The sequence below is a fragment of the Leucopleurus acutus genome, assembly GCF_964270905.1.
Source record: "Leucopleurus acutus genome assembly, chromosome: 4".
Taxonomy (NCBI): domain Eukaryota; kingdom Metazoa; phylum Chordata; class Mammalia; order Artiodactyla; family Delphinidae; genus Leucopleurus; species Leucopleurus acutus.
Genome location: NC_139146.1, coordinates 65794998 through 65815997, shown reverse-complemented (window position 1 = coordinate 65815997; position 21000 = coordinate 65794998). Strand labels below are relative to the sequence as shown.

The following is a 21000-nucleotide window of genomic DNA, read 5'->3' as shown; positions in this document are numbered from 1 at the left end:
ATAATATCAGGCAAGTTTCCCCCAACACCCAAATGTCTCCCCCACCCTATCCTACAGACCACAGGAGAGCAGAAAGGAAAAAGAGAAAGTTGACATGCTTCTTGGAGCTCCAGCTGCTTTCTTGCAGCCAGTTATGGGAAAGAAAAACAAAAAGGCCGTTCTGTTCATGACTTTGTAGAAAGCCAAGAATTAAACCTTGGGTCAAGTGAGAGCTGGAAGCTGAACGGCAGGGTCAGTTTGACAAGTGAAAGCCAGGCCACCTGTGGCCATCCTTGGCCAAGCTGGTCCCTTAGAAACCTCAGGGTGAAGCAAGAGGCTGGCTCTTTAGCCAGAAATAAAGATTTGGACATCCGCGGGATGAACAATTTTATTGGATTCCATCAAGTCACCCAGAGGCAAGCTTTGGGAGCGCGGTTAGAAGATATAAACCAACACAAAGGCTAGCACAGTCTAAGTGCTCTGTACTCGGGGTCTATTACGTCGTCTACGCTTTCCATCTAGATGCCCAGTAGTGGCATCCTGTCTTCTACAGAGAGCACTCCAGGGAAAGGGGATAAGACTCAACTCTGTCCATTGTGCTAATTGCTGGTTGTTCTAGTAAAAGTGTGTTAATGAATGGGGTGTGAATTACTAGCTCCCACAATATTTTTGGATTATTTTACTCATCTGTCCTCTTCTTATCCTCCTTTGTCAGAGATAATGAGAAACAGCTACAGTTGGTGACTGACTTCTGGTATCTGAGAAACTCCAGATGCCTCTGTTTTACCACTCACCATTTTCTGCTTCCTTTGTGATTTATAAGGTGGCTAAATCCTATTCTGCAGTGTGTTAGGTTCTACTTTTCCAGCCTGATGAGCCATCTCTACCCACCATACTCTCGTCGGTGAAGCAATTCATTCCACAGATACTGACTGAACATTGTCTATGTGCCAAGCACTGTCTTCAGTGCTGGGGACACAATGTTATGCAAATTCGATAAATTCCCTGTCCTCATGGGCCTTATGCTCTAGCAGGGAAGGCAAAACACAAACAGAAAAAATATACAAATACAAATTTGTATACAAATACAAATTTGAATACAGAGTTGAATGGTAAGTATCATGAAAACATAAAGCAGGCTCAGGGAAGAGAAGCTGATGATGGCTGCTGCTCTAGGCCAAGGTCTTGTACTTGTTTGCCCATCAAGCTCCCCCCTCTTTAACCCCTTGTTCTGATAGCACCCTCTGAGACAGTACTGGCTTAGGCCAATCATGGTATCCCCTGTCCCTGGTCACACTGACTGGTTCAGGGATAGGACCCACACTGGACCAGAGTACACCCTAGGAATTTTAAAGCTGGGGCCAGGGAGAAGAATTCCTTGCCTTCTGGGCAAGAAGCTAGGAGCAGATAATCCCGGGGATGCTGTTGGCCATGGTCTCTGCTATGAGAGAGTGTTTGCCTACTGGAGGAGAGGATGAATTCAAGAAGAGACCGGAAGAGAAGAGAGACAGAAAGAGAGAGGAAGAACCTGGAACGTTGACTTTCTAGTTGCAGGTCCTGAGATCTCTAGGGCCACCCTCTTCCCTACAGTGCTCCCTTTAATCTCACTATTCTCGTAGTAATTCCCCTTGGTTCAGCTTAAGTGTCCCTTCCTTTGGGAGACTTTCTCTGACGTATCCAGGCCCAGTGAAAGGCCATCGTCATGATGCTTTCAGAGACTTTTTTTTTTTTTTTTTTAATGCGGTATGCGGGCCTCTCACCGTTGCAGCCTCTCCCGTTGCGGAGCACAGGCTCCGGACGCGCAGGCTCAGCGGCCATGGCTCACGGGCCCAGCCGCTCCGCGGCATGTGGGATCTTCCCGGACCGGGGCACGAACCCGTGTCCCCTGCATCGGCGGGCGGACTCTCAACCACTGCGCCACCAGGGAAGCCCAGAGACCTTTTTTGTCTATAGCAATAGCAACCTACTACGAACATCTACTATGTGTCCGATGCTTATGTTAAGGGTTCTACGTGTGTTCCTTGCACTACAGAACTTAACAAGTTGTACCACCGTTAATCATTTTTATGCACATTTCTCCCACTAGAAAAAAATGAATATAAAAAAATTTCAGGCTAGCCTCCTTTGTGAAAGAAAAGCTTTTAATTTCAAATTTATTTCAGCATGTATATGTGCAGAAGAGATTCCAGTTGTCTCTCAATATCTGTTTTCCATTTCTTCTCCCGTGAAAATACACACAGTTTTTAAATGAAATAAAATCTACTTTCCCCAAGTCTTTCCTTGCAGCTAGGTATGGATACGTGACCAAGTTCAAGTCAACAGGATGTGAGCAGAAGTGTAGTGCATGACTTCCCAGCAGTGTGTTTAAAGGAAGGCATAGGCCTTTCTTCTCCTCAGCCCTCCTTTCTCCTGGCTCAAAGGTGGACGTGAAGGCTAAAGCCTGTGCAGCCATCTTGGACCAGCAGGTGAGTATCTGTGAGCTGAGGACAGTAGAGTAAAAAGACAGAAGGAGCCTGAGCCCTTGATGGTCACAGGACCCTCACACTAGCCCTGGACTGCTCATGTCCAGACCTTATGTGAGTTTGCTATAAAACTCTATCTTATTTAAGCCACTGGCGGAGTTGTCTGCATTTCCCAGTTAAACTCAATCTTAATTGATAAAATGAGATAGTATACACTTTAGACAAATCTAATATTTTCAGGCATTGGATAGACCTGTGAAATTCAAGTCAATTACTCTCTTTATACAGAGACACCACTACTCTCTTTATATGGGAACACCACAGCTGGCCATTTTTAGTTAAGTCACGCTTTGGCCAGTGATACTAACTACTCCCTCATGTCCTGTGATGTCATCTATATTCATTTAAAAAAAAAGTAACAGCTGTTCACAACAACAGGTCATTTCAAGGCAGTTGTTAGTAACCAACCGTCTCACTAGAAAGGGAAGTTAGGAGAGCTGCAGAGACCAATAGCTGCTCAGATTATAGAGAAGCTGGGCTAGTGATAAGAAACATCAATAATGAGAAGAAATCAGATTCCAAGAGAAATCAGCAGGGAAACTATGAGGCAGAGCTTTTCAATAGTTTAAAACAGATAATCCATCTATCATCATCCAAGTCCAAATTTAACATAAGACCAGCAAACATTTAGATTTCACAAATCCATACTGAAACTTACCTTTGTATTTTCCCTAAGTATCCTTTATTGAGAGAGACGAAAGATTAAAGGACAAATAAGGGTTAAGACTAAGAAACAATGTGTTGTGTTTGAGTGGTGTGTTTATTTTATTTTTCAAGGAATTTAGCTTCAAGGACTTTGTTTATATGTGTTATGACTAATATGAAAGCTTTGTCCATTTATACATATATGAGCCGGCCTGGTTCTAGCCAAATGCAAAGAATTATTAGAACTATTAGCTTTAAGGAAAAAAGAATAAATCATTAGAAAGTTGGAGCAAATTCTTGCTTTCAGTATTAAAAGAAAATCCGTAAAATACAGAATGTCTCTCAACGAGGTTTCACTGGTGCATTTAATTTGCATGTTAGAGAAAAGAGGAAGAAGAAGGCCTTAATTATATATGCTGCACTATGGGTCTTATCCAAAACCCATGGACGCTACTGATTACAAATGAGCCTTACCTGTTCACTAAGGCCTGTTGGGTGAGGCTGCTCCCGGGGAGTACTGTATGCTAGTACTTTGGGTGAGTTAATGTACACTGCTGAATCCTAAAAAGGAACACATAGGCAGCCACACAAAAAACACTGCACTGTTTCTTGGACAAATTCCTACCTTAGGTCAGTCTTTCCCATAATTAAATACACAAATAAAGCTCTGACTATTAAAAAACATGTCTTCGAAATTTCCAGGTCATTCAAATGCAATGGTCATAAAATATGCATCTTTGAAGAGAATGCTTCTAATTTTTCAGAGCCCATCCGGAGTGGGTACCCAGGCAAGAACTTGGCTAATGTTACTTCACCCACACCAAGGCCCTGATGGGTAAGCAAAATGACCTTTAGGATGAAAGTGCAGAGCAAGTCTTCATTTTTGTATAATGCTGTATTGTTTAGTTCAGGCATTATCCCCCAAGAAAATAAGCACTGAGCTCTTTGGTATCTAAAGTCATATACGGACGGATTGAACTTTCTCTTTTGGAATTAAAATTGGATAAAGCTCAGATCTCCCATTCTCAGAAGGGAATAAAAGTTCAGGTAGGCGTGGGTGTATGAGGCAAAGATGGCATTGGTAAGACAAGCGGTCATTTCCTTGAGTGCACGACATATTTGGCCTGTGCAGTTTTACCACGTGAAACTGTAAAGATCTTATAAACAAGCAAATGTGTTGCTTTCCCACCTTGTCTGAACGTCATGGGATGAAGAAGAAAAGTCAAGTTACCTTCCTCATCTGAGCCAGCAAGCCTTCGAACTCCTTCAGGTTTAGCGTTGTCCCACTGTAAGATGCACAGCTATTCGCTGCTTTGCCCAGCCAGTAAATAGTCACTAGTACCTGGGAAAGAGAACCACGCACAGAGAATTACTTTTAAACTAAAGAATCAATAATGCTTCCCTAACAGGAAAGCAGGAGGAGAGAATGTGTAACATTAATTTACAAAACCGACCATCCATGAGGTATCCATTCTAGGTGAAATCATTTTAATAAGGACCCGATGTTGCATCGGTCAACACAAACACGATTCAGTAGCTAAAATAACCAGTTTTAGGAAGAATTTGGTTGTGAGAATGTGATCTATAAGACAGCAAGGAGGAAAAATAAATCCTCCAAAATTATTTTCATGTCATGAAGGCTTCAAAACCAGGAAGCAAAATTTTTCAGAAACTCTGGAGTCTTTCCCCAGACCAGCAATGGAACAGGTTGTCAATCCCTTTTGAGAGAGGTGCTTTTAAAGGCCCATAATTTCTACTTGTGGGCACAGAGGTTCTGCTAAGACCACTGGCAAACATTTTTCAGAGGAGTGATAAAGGTTAATTAGTGGTTTCCAGCACAAGATCAACAAAGTATATCTAATTAAAGTCAGAAGACAGCAATGTAATGAAGAATGCAATCTGCAGAGACCTAGTTCTGGGGGTACGGTTAGATTCCTATTAATCTGAGATGGGAAATGTTTAGCCTGGTCAAGACTACTGCCAATTAACAACCTTGGATGTTTAAGAATGTCTATGAATATTCACTGGTCTGAAGCTACATTCCTAGGTTAACATTTTGTTCTGTCTTTCCAAAGAAACTGTCCGCAAAAGCAAAGGCTCTTTACGCTGACTTTCCCACAGAACCCAACAGGGGTCAGTTGAAGATGAGCTCCTTAAAATTGAATTATTGGGATCTGAAGACTATGGAAAAGCTAAAACTATTATTTTGTTTTCACATTTGGTCTTATTGCTTCAACTAGGCTGGGAGGTATTTATTGTACCTCCCTCTACTTGGCCAGAAAATGCTTTGGACAATGTGATATGTATACATGCTTCCGATGGCAACAGGCCCAAGATATGGTTATGTGCATCCTTGCTAGGATGTGATCTGGTTTTCCACCTCTGTGGGAAAATGTGACTTTAGGAATACTTCAAAACTTCCAGAAATTCTTTTTTAACTGATTGCTTACAAATAACTTTCCAGAGAGCAGAAAATTGCGAATGTCAGGACATGAACTCGAGCCATAAAATAACTAATGTGTGCTAAGACTATGAGGCTCTCTTGAAAAGTGTAATAGGAAAACGGCAGATAGAACTGTGTTGTGTTTTAGATTATGGGGTTTCTGTTTAAAATTGTATGATGAAAAATGTCAAATATCTCTGGTTTTATAGAGGAAGAAAAAGAAGATGAGAATGTCAATCAAATATAATAGCACCCTGAAAATTTCTCTAAAAGGGGAGGGTCACAGCCAATTTTAAAATTTTATATACAGAAGGTCATTTCTTACATTCTTCAATTTAAACTTAAAATAAAAGAGCACTAACATACTTGCCTTGGAAAATAAGATCTAACTCTAAAAAGTTGATTTTGGAAGGTACTAATAAAAACTCAAAAGATTAATAGGAAAAAACCCACAAAAGGTACAGGCCCACAACAGTCAACACTATTTATATGATGCTAATCTTTTCCCCAAAACAACTTGCCCAACTGCTTAATTTAATAATCCCATCTGTGCCTACCAATGGCAAAGAAGTAATGTTAGTGCTAAAACAGATCATTCTGTGTTTAAGAAACCAAATTACAAATGGAGTGCAAGCTTTCATTTATTTATTTCTGGACTAAGCCCTTATCTAATTAAAGAGACCACCCCTCCCCGCAAAATCTACCATTTTTATTTCTATCAGAGTCATTAATTAGTCTATCAGAGGCACATATAATTGTTTCCTAAGAAAGATTCTTTCTAGCAAGGCATTCGAGAGGCATTGAACTTATGAGCTAAATTTTACACTTGAACCATCAAAGTTAGAAGGAAAAAAGTTTGGAAAGTGAAATTAAAACACTTACATTTTTCAGCTTCCTGCTATAATCAAGGCTCCTAGTTTGGAAAAAGGAAAAGAAAATATGATCAGTTTCTTCACTGTGATCTTCCCTTCAACACCTTTAAGATGTATTTGAAAGCTAACATATATAATGAAATCAGCAGAATATATTACTTTTAAGGTCTATGATTAGTGATTTCAGGTACTAAATAAAATTACTTAGAAAACAAAATACAGAAGGATAAGGTGGAATTAAAGTTCCATAGTGCACCATGGAAGGATGAATGCTTTGTAACATCTGGAAAATGAAGAATTCCATTTAAAACTACCACTGTTTATATTTGTATAATCAAAGCTTAACTGTAAAAGTAAAATTTTGCCTTGGCTATATATCACTGTCAAATTGAAATCTGACTGCACTTCCAAAATCTTCTTTATACAAGTACTTTTAAAGAAGTTCTAAAACCTTACCTAATTAAAGAGACCTGAAAATATATGTAAAAGAGGCAATGCTATCCTAATACTTGTTCTTTTCTGCTATGGACATAAATCAGTGCTGGGGAATTAGCCATAAGCAAGAAAATATGCATGCTATGTTCAAATATACACACATGCATTCTTAAATATACATAAATGTTTATTCTCAAACTATAAACAAAAAAAGCTACTTGGTGGTACTTTCTACATATTCATACAGTGAAATATAAAAATTTCTCCCAAATTATTTCAAAGTTTCTTTAACATGTCAACAAATAAATACTAGGAAAATAAATGCTACACTTCTTTTTTCCATAGAACTTCAGTGGGGGGGGGGGGGGGTGCTGGGGAGGGAGAATGTAATTCTACTATATAAAAAAGAATTCCTCCAGATATTTAGATCCCAGTTACCTTATTGCTGCATACTCTGACCCAAAGTACATATTAATGAATAGATGCACAATTTTAAGTCAATTGAGACTTGAGGGACTAGAAAACAATGTAGTCTATAGTCTATACTAATCTAGTCTATACTAAGGAGATAAACCATCAACAGAGACTTAGACTGTAAGAAGCAGTGGTCCAACTTGGATTTGATTAAGAACATGTTTTCATATTCCCCCCTATTAACAGAAAGAAAGATTTGTCATTATCTGCTTAGATATTTGCTAGGATTTAAAATAATTTAACAACAGTAACAGCAGCAAAACCAGATGAAAACAAAAATCTATAGAAGATTTGAAATTTTTGTGAAAAACAACTTAAGAACAGGGAACATAAGACTTTTTCTGCACTGCCAATGACTGTTTTTTGACTAAAATTGTGACCCAGTTCTAAAAAAAAAATCACTCTTGGCACACAGTAGGAGCTCACAAAATATTTGTTTGAATGACTTCCACGTAACAACCAATTACGTGAAAATGCTTCCACATTTTTCAGAGACATCCTCGGGAGCAATCCAAAGGCTTTCCTCATTTTCATCCAATTGCTGCGATTCCCTGGAATGATACTTGCTGCATGCCCTTCTGGATTATGTTTTCATGTCCCATCAAGGTCGTCTGGCACCCATTACAGTAGAGTTCACGAAATTACACACAGAGTAATCATTTGCAGTTTTCCCTCTTTCTTTCTTTATAGTCTACTCAAGTTACTTCTCAAAAAAAAATAAGAAGAAAAATTACCCACAATGAGAGCTAATCTAAAGAGTATTTTTCAAAAGACAATTTCAAAAAGCATCAAAATTTCCTCTCTGGGATCTACCCCTCTACCTATTGCTTCCACTATTAATTGGTGTCAGTAGGGGGTTCTCCATCTCTGCTAATGTTTGGCTCAACTTTCAGAGGGGAAAGCAGAAAAATATAGCAGTTCTACTTTCATCTTCCATAGCTATGAAATCTACATATGTTGCAAATGTCCCCTGGACAGTGCCAAGTTAAACCAGCATCACTTACAGAAAAGTTGTGAAGCAGATAGCGCATTCCATGCCCCAATCTTCCCTAATACTAGAAAAGATTTTCTAAGTACCAGAAATGAATTTATGGCATAATTTTTAATATAAAGTTCTTTATGTGCTTCTAAATATTCATACAGTGAAATAAAAATGTTTTCTCCATAATTATGCCAAATTCAACAACCTACAACACTTGTGGACCACCCCTCCCACCACGCTCGTCCTTGCTCATTACCCTTCTACCACACTGGCTGGCCACTCTTCTTTCTCTTTCTAGACATCAAGTTTGTTTCTCTTCCCAGCCTTTCTACCTGAGTCCTCTGCCCTGAATACCCTATAGATCTTAGCATGTCTGGCTCTTGCTTCCCATCCATGTCTCAGCCCTCAGCTGAAATGCCACGTCTTTAGAGAGACCATTCTTGACCACCTTTCTTTTTTATTTCCCCCCCTGTTTGACTGAGATATAATTGATATAAAACGTTATATAAGTTTAAGGTATGCAACACAGTGATTTGATATATGTATATATTGCCATGGTCACTATCTTTTACACCATCTATTTTATTATTATTTTATTTTCTTCTCAGCACTTATCACTCCCTGCAATTTTTAAAAATTTACTTATTTACTTCCCATTTCTTGACACAGGGTATAAATTCCCTGTGAACAGGGGGCCTGTTCTCTAGTGACTGGAAAGTATCAGACACATAGTAGCTGCTCAGTAAATCTTTGTTGAATTAATGAAAAATGACATAGGGGAAGGCGATGGGCAAGTATTGCTTAACGAAAATAATAATCTCAAGTGAAGGAAAAACTTAAAAGGGAAGAAAATGAGGAGAAGAAATGCAAAAATGGGAGACAGATGGAAAGGTATGATAAAGAAGGGAAGGGAAGCATAGGGAAGAGAAGGAGACAGAGAAAAGAAGCAGAGAGAAAGAGAAAAAGAACAGAGAAAAGAAGAGGAGAAGGGGAAGATTGTCCAGTAATTGAGAAGTGACTGTCTGTGTGCCACTGGTCTAAGTGACTTTTTTTCCTTTAGGTTGCTTTCTGTGTCTTTGAACTAAAGTCGCTTTCTTTAGAAGTTGGTTGAACCATCTTCCCAGATCTGCACTGAGAAAGCTTTAGCTAGAATCATACCTGAAAGAACATTCTGTCCAACATCAAACATGCTAACATTCTCATTATTGGGGTCTGAGAAGGAGAAGAGAGGGAGAAAGGGGCACCTAAATACATAATGTAAATATTTACTGAAATAAAAGGAGAAACTGACAGTAATACAATAGTAGTACGGGACTTTAATACCTACTTAAATCAATGGACAGATCATCCAGACAGAAAATCAATAATAAAACATTAGTTTCAAATGACATATAAGATGGGCTTATTAGACATATGCAGAACATTACAACCAAAAGCAGCAGAATACACATTCTTTTCAAGTGCACATGGAACATTCTTCAGGATGAATCACACACACACACACACACACACACACACACACACACAAAAGAACATTCTGTCCAATTCCATTTTATAGATGAAGACACAGAGCCCTACTGAAGCAAGGGAGCTTGCCTAGGATTATAGACCTGGGGGTAGCAGATGTAGAGGTAGATCTGAGATTCCCCGATGCTCACGGTTTTGTAGAAAAGCAGTAAAGTGATACGAGTTCTGAATTTCTAAAACCAATCAGTCTCAGAAGCCTCCTGGTTTAGTAACATATTGATTTAAAGTGACTCTTAAAAAAAAATGAATGCAGCTGCCAACAGTGTCAAAGTGAACTTTCCCTCACACTCTAATCAATGTGTGTGTAACAAATGATTACCTACCATGTCACACAGTTACTATTGTTTCTGGTCACTTGCCACCCAGGTGAAACTATGAATGTGAGATGAGGCAGAACCTGAAACAATTTTCTAAAATGAATAATGATTTATAGAGGCTGGATTTAGGTACAGAAATAAATGGAGCATGTGAGGACTAAAATGAGGTTTATGGTGGTTTACATATTCAAATATCATAATTTTTATTCTGTTCTTTTTACATTTAAGTAAAAATTTTCCATGAGAAGTATTAAAGAGAGGTCAAAAGGTACAAACTTCCAGTTATAAAATAAATAAGTCATGGGGATGTAATGTACAGCATGTCAACTATAGTTAATAACACTGTATTGCATATTTGAAAGTTGCTAAGAAATTGCTAAGAGAGTAGATCTTAAAAGTTCTCATCACAAGAAAAATAAACTTTATATGGTGACAGATGTTAACTAGACTTATTGTGGTAAACATTTTGCAATACATACAAATATTAAATCATTATGTTGCACACCTAAAACTAATATAATGGTGTATGTTAATTGTACTTCAAAAAAGAAAAGGCACATTGACAACAGAGAAGTGCTTTTTACATAATCAATCATGGCTGACTCTCCCTTATTCCCAGTCATAAATCATAAAATCCCAAAATCATAAAATCCAATATGAACTCCAACTTGATTTCATTTAGTAGTTTCAATTATTTTTCCCCATCATTAAGAAAAAGCCAGTATCGGCAAATAGCAAAAAATTAACAGCACTGAATTTTGGTTTCTTTCTCTTTTCTGTCCTTCTATGATAAAATGACCCAAAAGTAATCAAAAGGAGAAGTATAGCCAGTCCAAAGATGCTATCTATGTAATCAAGCTTATTATTAAAGCATATTAATGCCAAATACTGTTTGACTAATTTCAAAAAGGTTTTATCTGAATTTGGTAGAGTCTAAAGAACTTTTAAACTACAGGAAAGTTACCTCTACCATCTCAAAAGGACTTTTCATCTCATTACTCTGCTCATGAGCTATTTCTTCATAGAGAAGCACATTGCCTTTTCTTTTACTATAACATTCTTTCCCAAGAATTCTTTGGCCCCAAACATGGCTCACTGAGTAGATACAGTCAACAATAGCCAAATGGCCAATGATCCATCTTCAAAGAACTTGATCACTGACACATATGAGAAAACAGTTACAAGTGTAAATGAAGAATAGATTTTTCCATAATCTATTGACTTCTTTGCATAATAAACAGAGTTCAAATCTTTTTAGGAGTTTGCAGTCTTCCAGGAGCCTATTCATATGCCCAACTGGAGCCAATAAAAGCTTTTTGTCTAACCCAAACAGATTTGTGCATATTTCTCCCTTGCCTCTCCCTCTGTTAAGTTTCACTTAACATTTTCTTCCGTTTCTCTAAAATTTTAACTCTATGTACATGATTTTTGCATTTCAAAAAATTATGTTTGATCAGAATGAAAGCTATACACAAGGGAAGGCCAATGTGGTTTATTTTGAAAGCTAGGTTTTTACCTCCACATTTTAATTTTATTAGGCATGCCCAATTCTCTGCCTCTTAGACCTTACATCATCATCACAAAACTGCAAATCAAACCATAAATGGGTTTCCCTTGAACATAAATCATGCATTACTTACTTGACTGTTACTCTGTTGGACGTATCCTGTAGGTCACTCGGGTCAAAAAGTTGAGATTCTTTAAGGCCGAGCTCTTTACAACCTCTCAAGAATAATATGATATTGTCCTAGAAGGAAGAAAAGAAATCCAAGTCTATATTATTTTATATTATTTTATATTATTTTATGAACCAGCCTTTCTTCTTTAATAGTCCAAATTACTGGAGGCATGTCAGTCATTAAGGCAGTGAGAGTCAGGTGTGAGTTATGGCCTGTTGGATAATAAAATCATACCTCTTTAGGAAATGCTGGAATAAGTAGACACTTCAAACTTCTAAACCTGCAGCTATGTCAAATTCATTTTTTTTCCCTTTATCTTTTCACATTTGTATAAAACTGTAAGTTAAATGCCATTGGAAAGTAGAAATTAGCAATTTGGGGGAAATTCCCTATTGCTTCAAAGTTTTGTCCATGTCTTATTGCCTAGAATCTGGTTCAAAATGGATATATATATATTTTTTTAAATAGGTTTTACTACCCAAGTGTCATCTTCAACAAGTTTTTCTTTTCAGTTGATCTTCAAAAATATATCCTTATCTAAAAAAAGAGTACAAATGAACTTATCTACAAAACAGAAATACAGTTTGTAGAAAACAAACTTATAGTTACCAGGGGTAAGGGCGGGGGAGGGATAAATTGGGAGGTTGGGATTGACATATACACACTACTATATATAAAATAAAATATATAACTAATAAAGACCTACTGTATAGCACAGGGAACTCTACTCAATACTCTGTAATGGCCTATATGAGAAAAGAATCTAAAAAAGAATAGATATATGTATGTGTATAACTGATTCACTTTGCTGTACACCTGAAACTAATATAACATCGTAAATCAACTATATTCCAATAAAAATTTTTAAAATACATCCTTTATCAATGGGTTTTGACCAGTAATACCTCTTTGTGGACTTATAAACTGAATTAAATGGGGTGGGGAAATCTAGACTTAATTGGAAAGGGAAAAATGAGGGGGCAAGGAAATCTTTTGAATATAATGTCAAAGACCCTCCTCATGGTGACAAATTTCTCTAGCAGGTACAAGTTTACTTTGACCTGGCAGAGTAGCAGACACAATCGACAGCTGAGGAGGGTTCTGGTCTTCATCTGTTGGGAGTCATTAAGAATAAATAAATGGCTCTGGAAGGAATTGCAAATTGTGAGTCATACTTTTGGAACTCTAGGATGTTAGCAGCAGGTGCATCAGTTATAAGTCTCCAATTATCCTCTTCCTAAAAGACTTCTGATGAGCTAACTGGTCCCATCAGGTAGTTCAAACTACAGGAAAGGAAAGATGAAGGCTGGTTCCAGGATGCAGATCAATGTGAATCCATCTAAATGCTCTAAGAAAGATGCTACAAAAATCTGAAATAACGGTGGTGGTAAATAAATCATATATTCACCCAAGTGCAATTTAACAAAGCGAACAAAAATCATAGTATTTCCCAATGACCAGTGTGTAGGTAGGATTCTAAGATGGTCCCCAAGGATCTCACCCACTGACGGACACACCCTGTATAATCACCTCCCCTTGAGTGCCAGTGGAACCTGGGCATGAGATGGGATATCACTCTTTTGAGTTGATCAGAAGAAAGATGACCTGATTGCACCTGACCTAATCAGGGGAGCTTTTCAAAGAAGGTGAAGTCAGAGTTCCTGCTGACCACGAGTTCTATAGCTTCAAGGAGATGCCTTCTGTCAATAACAACATGAGCTTGGAAGAGGCTTGGAAGAAGCTCAGCTTGGACTTCAGCCCCTGCCAACACCCCAATTTCAGCGCTGTGAGCAAAGTCTTCGGTCACACCATGTCCATACTTCTGATTACAGAAACTAAGATAATCAGTGGGTGTTGACTGAAGATGCTAAGTTTACAGTACTTTTTTATGCAGCAATAAAAAGATAATACAACCAGGTTCAAAATAACAAGAGCAATAGCAATAAATTGCTAATGTTTATTTAGCCCTTATTATATGCCAAGCGTTCTTCCACGAATTTTACATATATTAGCTCACTTAATCCCTGCACAACGTTATGAGGTAGGTACTATTATCATCCTCATTTTACAGATGAACAGTGTGAGGCACAGAGCAATTAAGCATCATTAAGGCCACACAACTAGCAAAGGATGGGGGTGCAAAACAACGTGGCATACATGAGGAATTCAAGCATCAAATCTGAGGCCGGTATCAAAGGAAGATGAGGCTTTGGAGTCAGGGTCTGATCATGGGGTCCTTGAAGGCCATGGAAGGCAGGCTATGGAAGTCACAGAGGGGTGGTGATCTGAGAAGTAAGTGCCCGGGTCTGCAGCAGAAGTAGATTGCTGGGGGTAGGCCTGGGTGGGAGGGAGAGGGTGTAAAGGAAGGACTTAAGAGGAACAAGACAGGAGACAGGGAGACCAATGAGGAGATGCTCAAATCTCACTTCCCCCTGTGGAGGGTGGCCCACCCCAGAATGTTTTCTTTCCTGTGCCCCTGGATTTTTCAGTAGGTAAGAAGTACCATCAGTCACAATATCTGTGTCCTTCACAACACCTCTTGTAGACTGACCATGAGCTGGTAAGAGTCTGAAGTCTTCCATACCCTTCACAGTCTCTCCTGCAATTACTTTGCATGTTTTAAAATTATCCAGTTCTCCTTGGAGTTTTTCTATCTTCCCTCCCATCTCCAGAGGTTTGGAGAGGTTCAGGTGAGTCTTTTCTAGGCATGCAACTCTCTTTCTGGTTGGCCTAGGAGCTCTGAGGGTTTCTTACCCAGAGGAAAGCAAAGGATGGGTCCCGGAATTTTCTAGGAATCATTTGGGACCCCATTAAAAGGACCAGACTTGTGACCCACCATGTGGTCCCATCAGAGGCACAAGACCGTGGCACGTCAGATTCTCAAGAAAGAAGGTGCTCTTCCCACGTGCATTCCCGGATGCGCCCCGAGTGCCACGCTATCTTCAGCACACAAACTGCAAACACAGAAGCATTGCGTCGCCAGCTTGAACATTTTGGGCTGGAAGATTTAAATAATGGCAGGTCTCCTTCCAGCTCCGTGCTGCAATCTAATGATGCTGGAAGGGAGCCAGACCCCAGTCAGGAGAAAAGCGCCCCCCCCACCCCCACCCCCGCCACCAGCCAAGAGCTAACAGGGGCAGCGACCACAGCTGGTGGGGAAGCTGTGCCTTTAATTACCTAAAATGCATCCTGCAAATTCCCATCTGCCTTACTCTTCACACTGAGTTTTTCCCACATTTACAACTCCAAGCAAAACTAACATCTTAGTGTCTTAGCTTCAGAAGCCAAGCAACACAACTGGTTCTAAAACCTGGCAAAGAAGAAGTGAAGACACCGATTTACCACAATGACTATTCAATTGAGCTCTTACTAGGGTAGTATTGCAAACTCACTAAGATTTAGGCTTCAAAAGAAGTTTTTAAAGGACTCTTCAAAAAGTCAATGTCATGCTAAAAGAAAACTTAGAGGCTAAAGAGACATGGTGACGTAATGTAGTGTATGACCTTTGATTGTATCCTAGATCCAAAAAAGGAAAAGTAAATGAGGCTATGAAAGTCCAGTTTAAATGTGGACTGTTGTTGGATAATATTATTGGATGAATGTTAATTTTCTTAGGCATGATGATGATGATGGTATTGTGGTTATATGAGAGAATGCCTTTATTTTTAGGCAAATATATGAATTATTTAGGGATAAGTTATCATGTCTATAACACAATTGCCAATGGTTCAAGAAAAAAATGTGTGTGTGTGTGTGTGTGTGTGCATGCACAGGAGACAGACAGAGAGAACGACATCTGCTTGTTATGGAGAAAGAAATAAAGCAAATATGGCAAAATATTAACAATTGGTGAATCTATATCTCAAAGGTTGGCAGTTTTTTCCTGTGAAGTACCAGATAGTAAACATGGCTTTGTGGGCCTGTGGTAGTCTCGGTCAAAATGACTTAACTCTTTCATTGTAGCCAGACAAATACACAAATGAATGGAAGTCGTCAGCATCCCTATACACTTCATTTACACAAGCAGGCTTCGGGCTGGATTTGGCCCACAGGCTGTGTAGTCCACTGGCCCTGTTCTAGGTGAACAGTTTTCGGGTATTCATTATGCCATCTGTACATTTAAAAACTTTCCAAAAATAGTTTGGAGAAAAGGTTTTTAAATTTATAAACATGTATTCAACTCCATAGGATTGTGAGTTCCCTCGCAAAACCAGTTTCATAAAATTCAAGGAAAAAATAATGGTCACCTCAGAGACAACTACTGCAAAGTTCCTAAGGTAAATGCTCAAGGGCTACTGATGGAAAGTTACTATTTCTGGCTAATGGGAAAGTGCTGTAACATGAACCTCAATTCAACACAGATGGGGAACATAAAGTTCCTAAAAGAGTTCATTTCGTGCTCGACTAATAGTAATATATGGATTTATACCCCTGTTTACCTAACTACTATGCATTCTCTCCTCCTTGTTCTTGGCCCAGTGGTTTCCCATTTCATCAATTTGTGGGCCACCCCTGTTTATGAGAACATCCCCTGGGGGCCCAGGGTTGAGGCCTGAACTCCCCCCCCCCACCCCGCCCCCCCCCCCCCCCCCCGCCCACCTCCGGGGCTCTTCTCTGAAGAAGTCCTGGTACTTCTCTGCCCTTCTCGCTCCAAAGGCAAGATGAAGGAAGGCCCAGGATGGTCTCTACCCCCAGAGTTTTACCGGCACATAGTAGGTACTCAGTAAATATTTAAAACAAATTACGCACTATATTCTAGATACTTAGAAGAATGAAAAAAAACCCCACAAAATTCTAGTAGAAGAAATAATAAGGACTTAGAAGCATCTTATCTTCAGGATTAATTTTCACGATCCATCAAATAGCTGGATTTATTCAAGATACACATAAACAGAGGTTTGTTTAAGAAAGATTGGAATGGAATTGGAGCAGAACAAATGTATCATGGAATACATAACATAACATAACAGCTTTGGAGTCAGGAGGACTCCAGTTAGAATCCCAGCCTCATCCTTGTACTAGTTATGCGGCCTTGGGCATGGTTCCTAAACTTCTTGATCCTTGAATTTCTAATCTGTGAGGTGGGGGGTGACATCAACCTTATAGGGATGTCAGAATTACAGACACTATATATAAAGAACACAGCCCAGTGTCTGGGAACTTCCAGGTACTCGTTCTATGTAAGTTATGTATTATCATGGCATTATTGTCAACTCAGGTCAAGAAGGGACCATAAAAGGTGAGATGAAGAACAGTTTATCCATCTACGAAAAACTAGACATGGTGTGTATTTATAGCCCTTGCCAGTTACATGGGAGATTTGTTTTTTAAAGGGTAGTTGCAATTATTGTTGTTTAGTTAGTTATAAATTGCCAACTTGACACTTTTATACAGGCAGCCTCAAACTTAGGTGCAAGCTATGTACCAAAAGCCCACTTGTAAGATGGCGGCTTGTAGGTCATCATTTGTAATTATCTCACAGAAATAGTCTTTGTATGGTGGTTCCCAGTTCAAGTCAGAAAGGCCGACTTAGTCCAAAATGTACCTGAAGGGGAGTCCTAATTACACTATGGAAACTAATGGCTTTGCAGAACAACATTTCAGTAGGAAAGCGTATTCAGAAATGCCTGCCGGACATATATACAATGGAATATTACTCAGCCAGAAAAAGACACTAAACTGAGTTATTTGTCGTGAGGTGGATGGACCTAGAGGCTGCCATACAGAGTGAAGTAAGTCAGAAAGAGAAAAACAAATACCGTATGCTAACATATATATGTGGAATCTAAAAAAAAGAAAAAAATCGTTCTGAAGAACCTAGGGGCAGGACAGGAATAAAGACACAGATGTAGAGAATGGACTTGAGGACACGGGGAGGAGGAAGGGTAAGCTGGGACGAAGTGAGAGAGTGGCATGGACATATATACACTACCAAATGTAAAATAGATAGCTAGTGGGAAGCAGCCGCATAGCACAGGGAGATCAGCTCGGTGCTTTGTGACCACCTAGAGGGGTGGGATAGGGAGGGTGGGAGGAAGACGCAAGAGGGAGGGGATGCGGGGATATATGTATATGGATAGCTGATTCACTTTGTTATAAAGCAGAAACTAACACACCATTGTAAAGCAATTATACTCCAATAACGATGTTAATTTAAAAAAAAAGAAATGCCCAACCATGCTCTTAGGCTGTAGTTGGGTGGAGGATTCCAGAGGCCATAGAAAAGGCTTCCTTAGCTCAAGGCAGCACCTCAGGAGGGAAAAGCAGGAGTGAGAGAGGAGAAAGGTGGGCCAGCAATTCATTCCAGCGCAGCCCCCTGAGACACATCACTGTCTCATCTAGGTTCTCCCTCCTGTCTTCAGAAGGCGAGCAAGGACCTGCTGGCTACCTTTCCCTTTCTCTGCTGTCATTTCCCACTGGCAAGAGGTTTCTCCCTTTCCTTGATCCACTGTGGAACAGCGTGCAGCTTTCTGGCTCTGAGGAAGGCACCAGCACTTAGTGGTTCCCTAGGGAAACCAGACAGGTAGTGGGCGGCGGGCGGGGGGCGGGGGGGATCTACCCAATCTCCTTAGCTTTATTTCCTTTACAGCCAACAGGGAAAGGGCAACACGATGATGGATTTGGAGTTCACAGAAAATGAACGTAACGCTCATTTGGGTTTCAAATGAACCCAGACGCCTATATTGCCAGGTATTCAAAATGCAATATATATATATAAAGCAACATATAATTTTCAGTTTCTATAAATGAAAAGACCAGGTGGAGGTAGCAAAATGTAAACTGAGATTACATCTGGTGAATTTATTATTTTAAGACATTTTCTATAATAAATACTTGCTTCAAAAATCTTAAGGATTAGGATATCTCAGAAAGATTTGCAAGCATATCAGAGAAGATCCAGACTTTTTGGAAAATCGATAACTAACACCAATGTTATATTTCTGTTCTATATATAAGGCTTAAAAAAAAAGAAAAAAAACATGATTTTTGTTAGGTTTCCTGCATTTGAAGCGAACAAACTCCCTTTAACAGAAGTGCAATTATGAACCTCAGAACTTAAGGAATACATTACCAAAATATCTCTAGGAAATTACCCTACAATTAATAGAATTTGGGGATTTCCTGTACCTGCCATGTGTTCATGGTTGCTCTCCTAACCTGTACGGGTTCCAGCCTGGCTCCATTAATTGGCCAATGTCCAGCCACAATCACCACTCGCTAGACTTTCAACGCATTTGAGTTTGTCAGGAGCACTTAATGAGGATACCAGGCCTTCCACTGAGAGGCGAGACCTGCTCGTTCTGCCTGGGGGAATTCTGGGGAAGCCTGACCCAGAAGGTGGCAGCTGGGTGGCTGCTTGAAGGCGAAGAAACCACTTTATGGATAGGAAATGAGCAGAAGCACAGCGGATGCCAGGGAGAGAATGTAAGGTTGGAGAGGGGAAGAAAGTTCTAAGAGGTAAGCTTGAGAGAGTTGTGAGAAGCTTGTGAAGGATTTGGACTGTTCTCTAGACAGTGGGGAATCAAGGCCAGTTGATGAGGATAGAAAGAATCCTGGGAGCCGACCTTTATTTTAGGAGAATATGTCAGGTGGCAGCAGGAGAGATCCACTGGGTGGAGGAGAGGGTCCGTTTAAGAGAGAATTACAAGAGCTCAGGGAGAGATGTGGAAAGCCTGAACTGATCCAGAAGCAGTAAGGGCAGTAAAGGGGGAGGATGAAAGCACCCCTTGTTGGCTTCTTGGCGGTTGAGTGGATTTAGGAGCAGAGGCGAGGAGAAGGAAGGGGGTTTGGTTGATGATAAGGTTTTCAGTCATTGGGACCATCTTAAAGAATAGAGGAAGGGGAGATCTGTGAGAAACAGAAATAATAAGCTTGGAACATTCCATATTCCAATAGCCAGAGCTCATTGGGAGCTTATATTTGGGTCGGCTAGCTAGTGGCTGAATGACCTTGGGCAAGTTGCTTACATGGTCTCTGCCTCAACTTTCTCCTCGAAAGCCTAAGTTCTTACAAAGGCCTACAAGGCCCTACAGGAGCCGCTGTGCACTACCTCTCGGACCCCACCACCCCTCGCCCCCTGCGGCCAGGCACAGCTCCTTCCTTGCTGGTCCTCAACCAAACCAAGTAGATCCCTGCCAGGGCTTCTGCACTGCTCTTTTTCTTACCTAGATATGACCTAGAATGATCTCTTGTATATAGTAAGTAAACATTTAAGAAATACGCATGGAATGAATGCATGAATGACCATAAAGACGGGGATACTCACAATGTCATAGGGCTGTCCTGGAGCTAATAAATAAGAAAATATATGTCAAGTGCTTAGAATAGAACAGTGTTTGGCACAATAAATGTTTTCCATTGTGGTACTTGTTTCTATTACTAGGATAAAACTGTTAAGTCATCAATGAATGGATTTTCGGATTAGAAGCACATTATCGACTTCAGGGACAACTTCAGTGCAATTATAGGGCGAAAACCTATAATTTCAGGAAGTTAAGAAATCAGTGTAGAATAAAAACAATAGAGAAAACACAAAGAGACACTTTTGGGAAGTTTAGCAGAGAAGAGATTATGAGAAAAGGTATGGTGAGTCCAAGGAAGGTTGGCTGCTTGTTTCTTTTAGGAAAGCTTCAGGTAAGGAGAAACACAGCTCCCTGCTTGTCCTAGAGCTTTCTCGCCAGCCCAGACCACTGACATTATCACCCTCATGAGGAATCCTCACCACGTGTGAGGCTTGAGCCATCAGTTTTCACCATAATCACCTTCTATCCTGCTCACTACTTCTGTCACAGTCATGGAGGACACCGGCACCAGGCTTACCACCGACTACAGTCATCATTCTAGGTGCCTTTACATTCTACACAGCAACCTGTTCGACGGCCTGGCTTTACAGTTCTTTGACGTCCTCAATTCCAATAGTTTTTACTCGTACACTCCATTTCACGATCATAATCGTCACCCACACCTGCCCTGCGGAATCACCATTTCCAACATCCTACTCCTTGGTCTGAGTCCCTCTCCTCCCAGGTTTCTCCTCCCTTCTCTCCCACACACCTGCTCTTTCATCTCCAGACTCTGCCTTTTCCTCTCAGTCCATTTCCCTCTCCTCTCATTGCCTTCTTTCT

At 40.0% G+C, this 21000-nt stretch overlaps 1 protein-coding gene across 1 annotated transcript in view; it reads right to left on the bottom strand.

The window, feature by feature from the left end:
* Positions 1-21000, bottom strand: part of LIMCH1 (LIM and calponin homology domains 1) — a 341811-nt gene that overhangs the window by 95676 nt on the left and 225135 nt on the right. Inside the window, 3 exon segments of the mRNA XM_082838854.1 lie at positions 4378-4488; positions 6472-6502; positions 11837-11943. Coding sequence (XP_082694980.1) covers positions 4378-4488; positions 6472-6502; positions 11837-11943 — 249 coding nt within the window.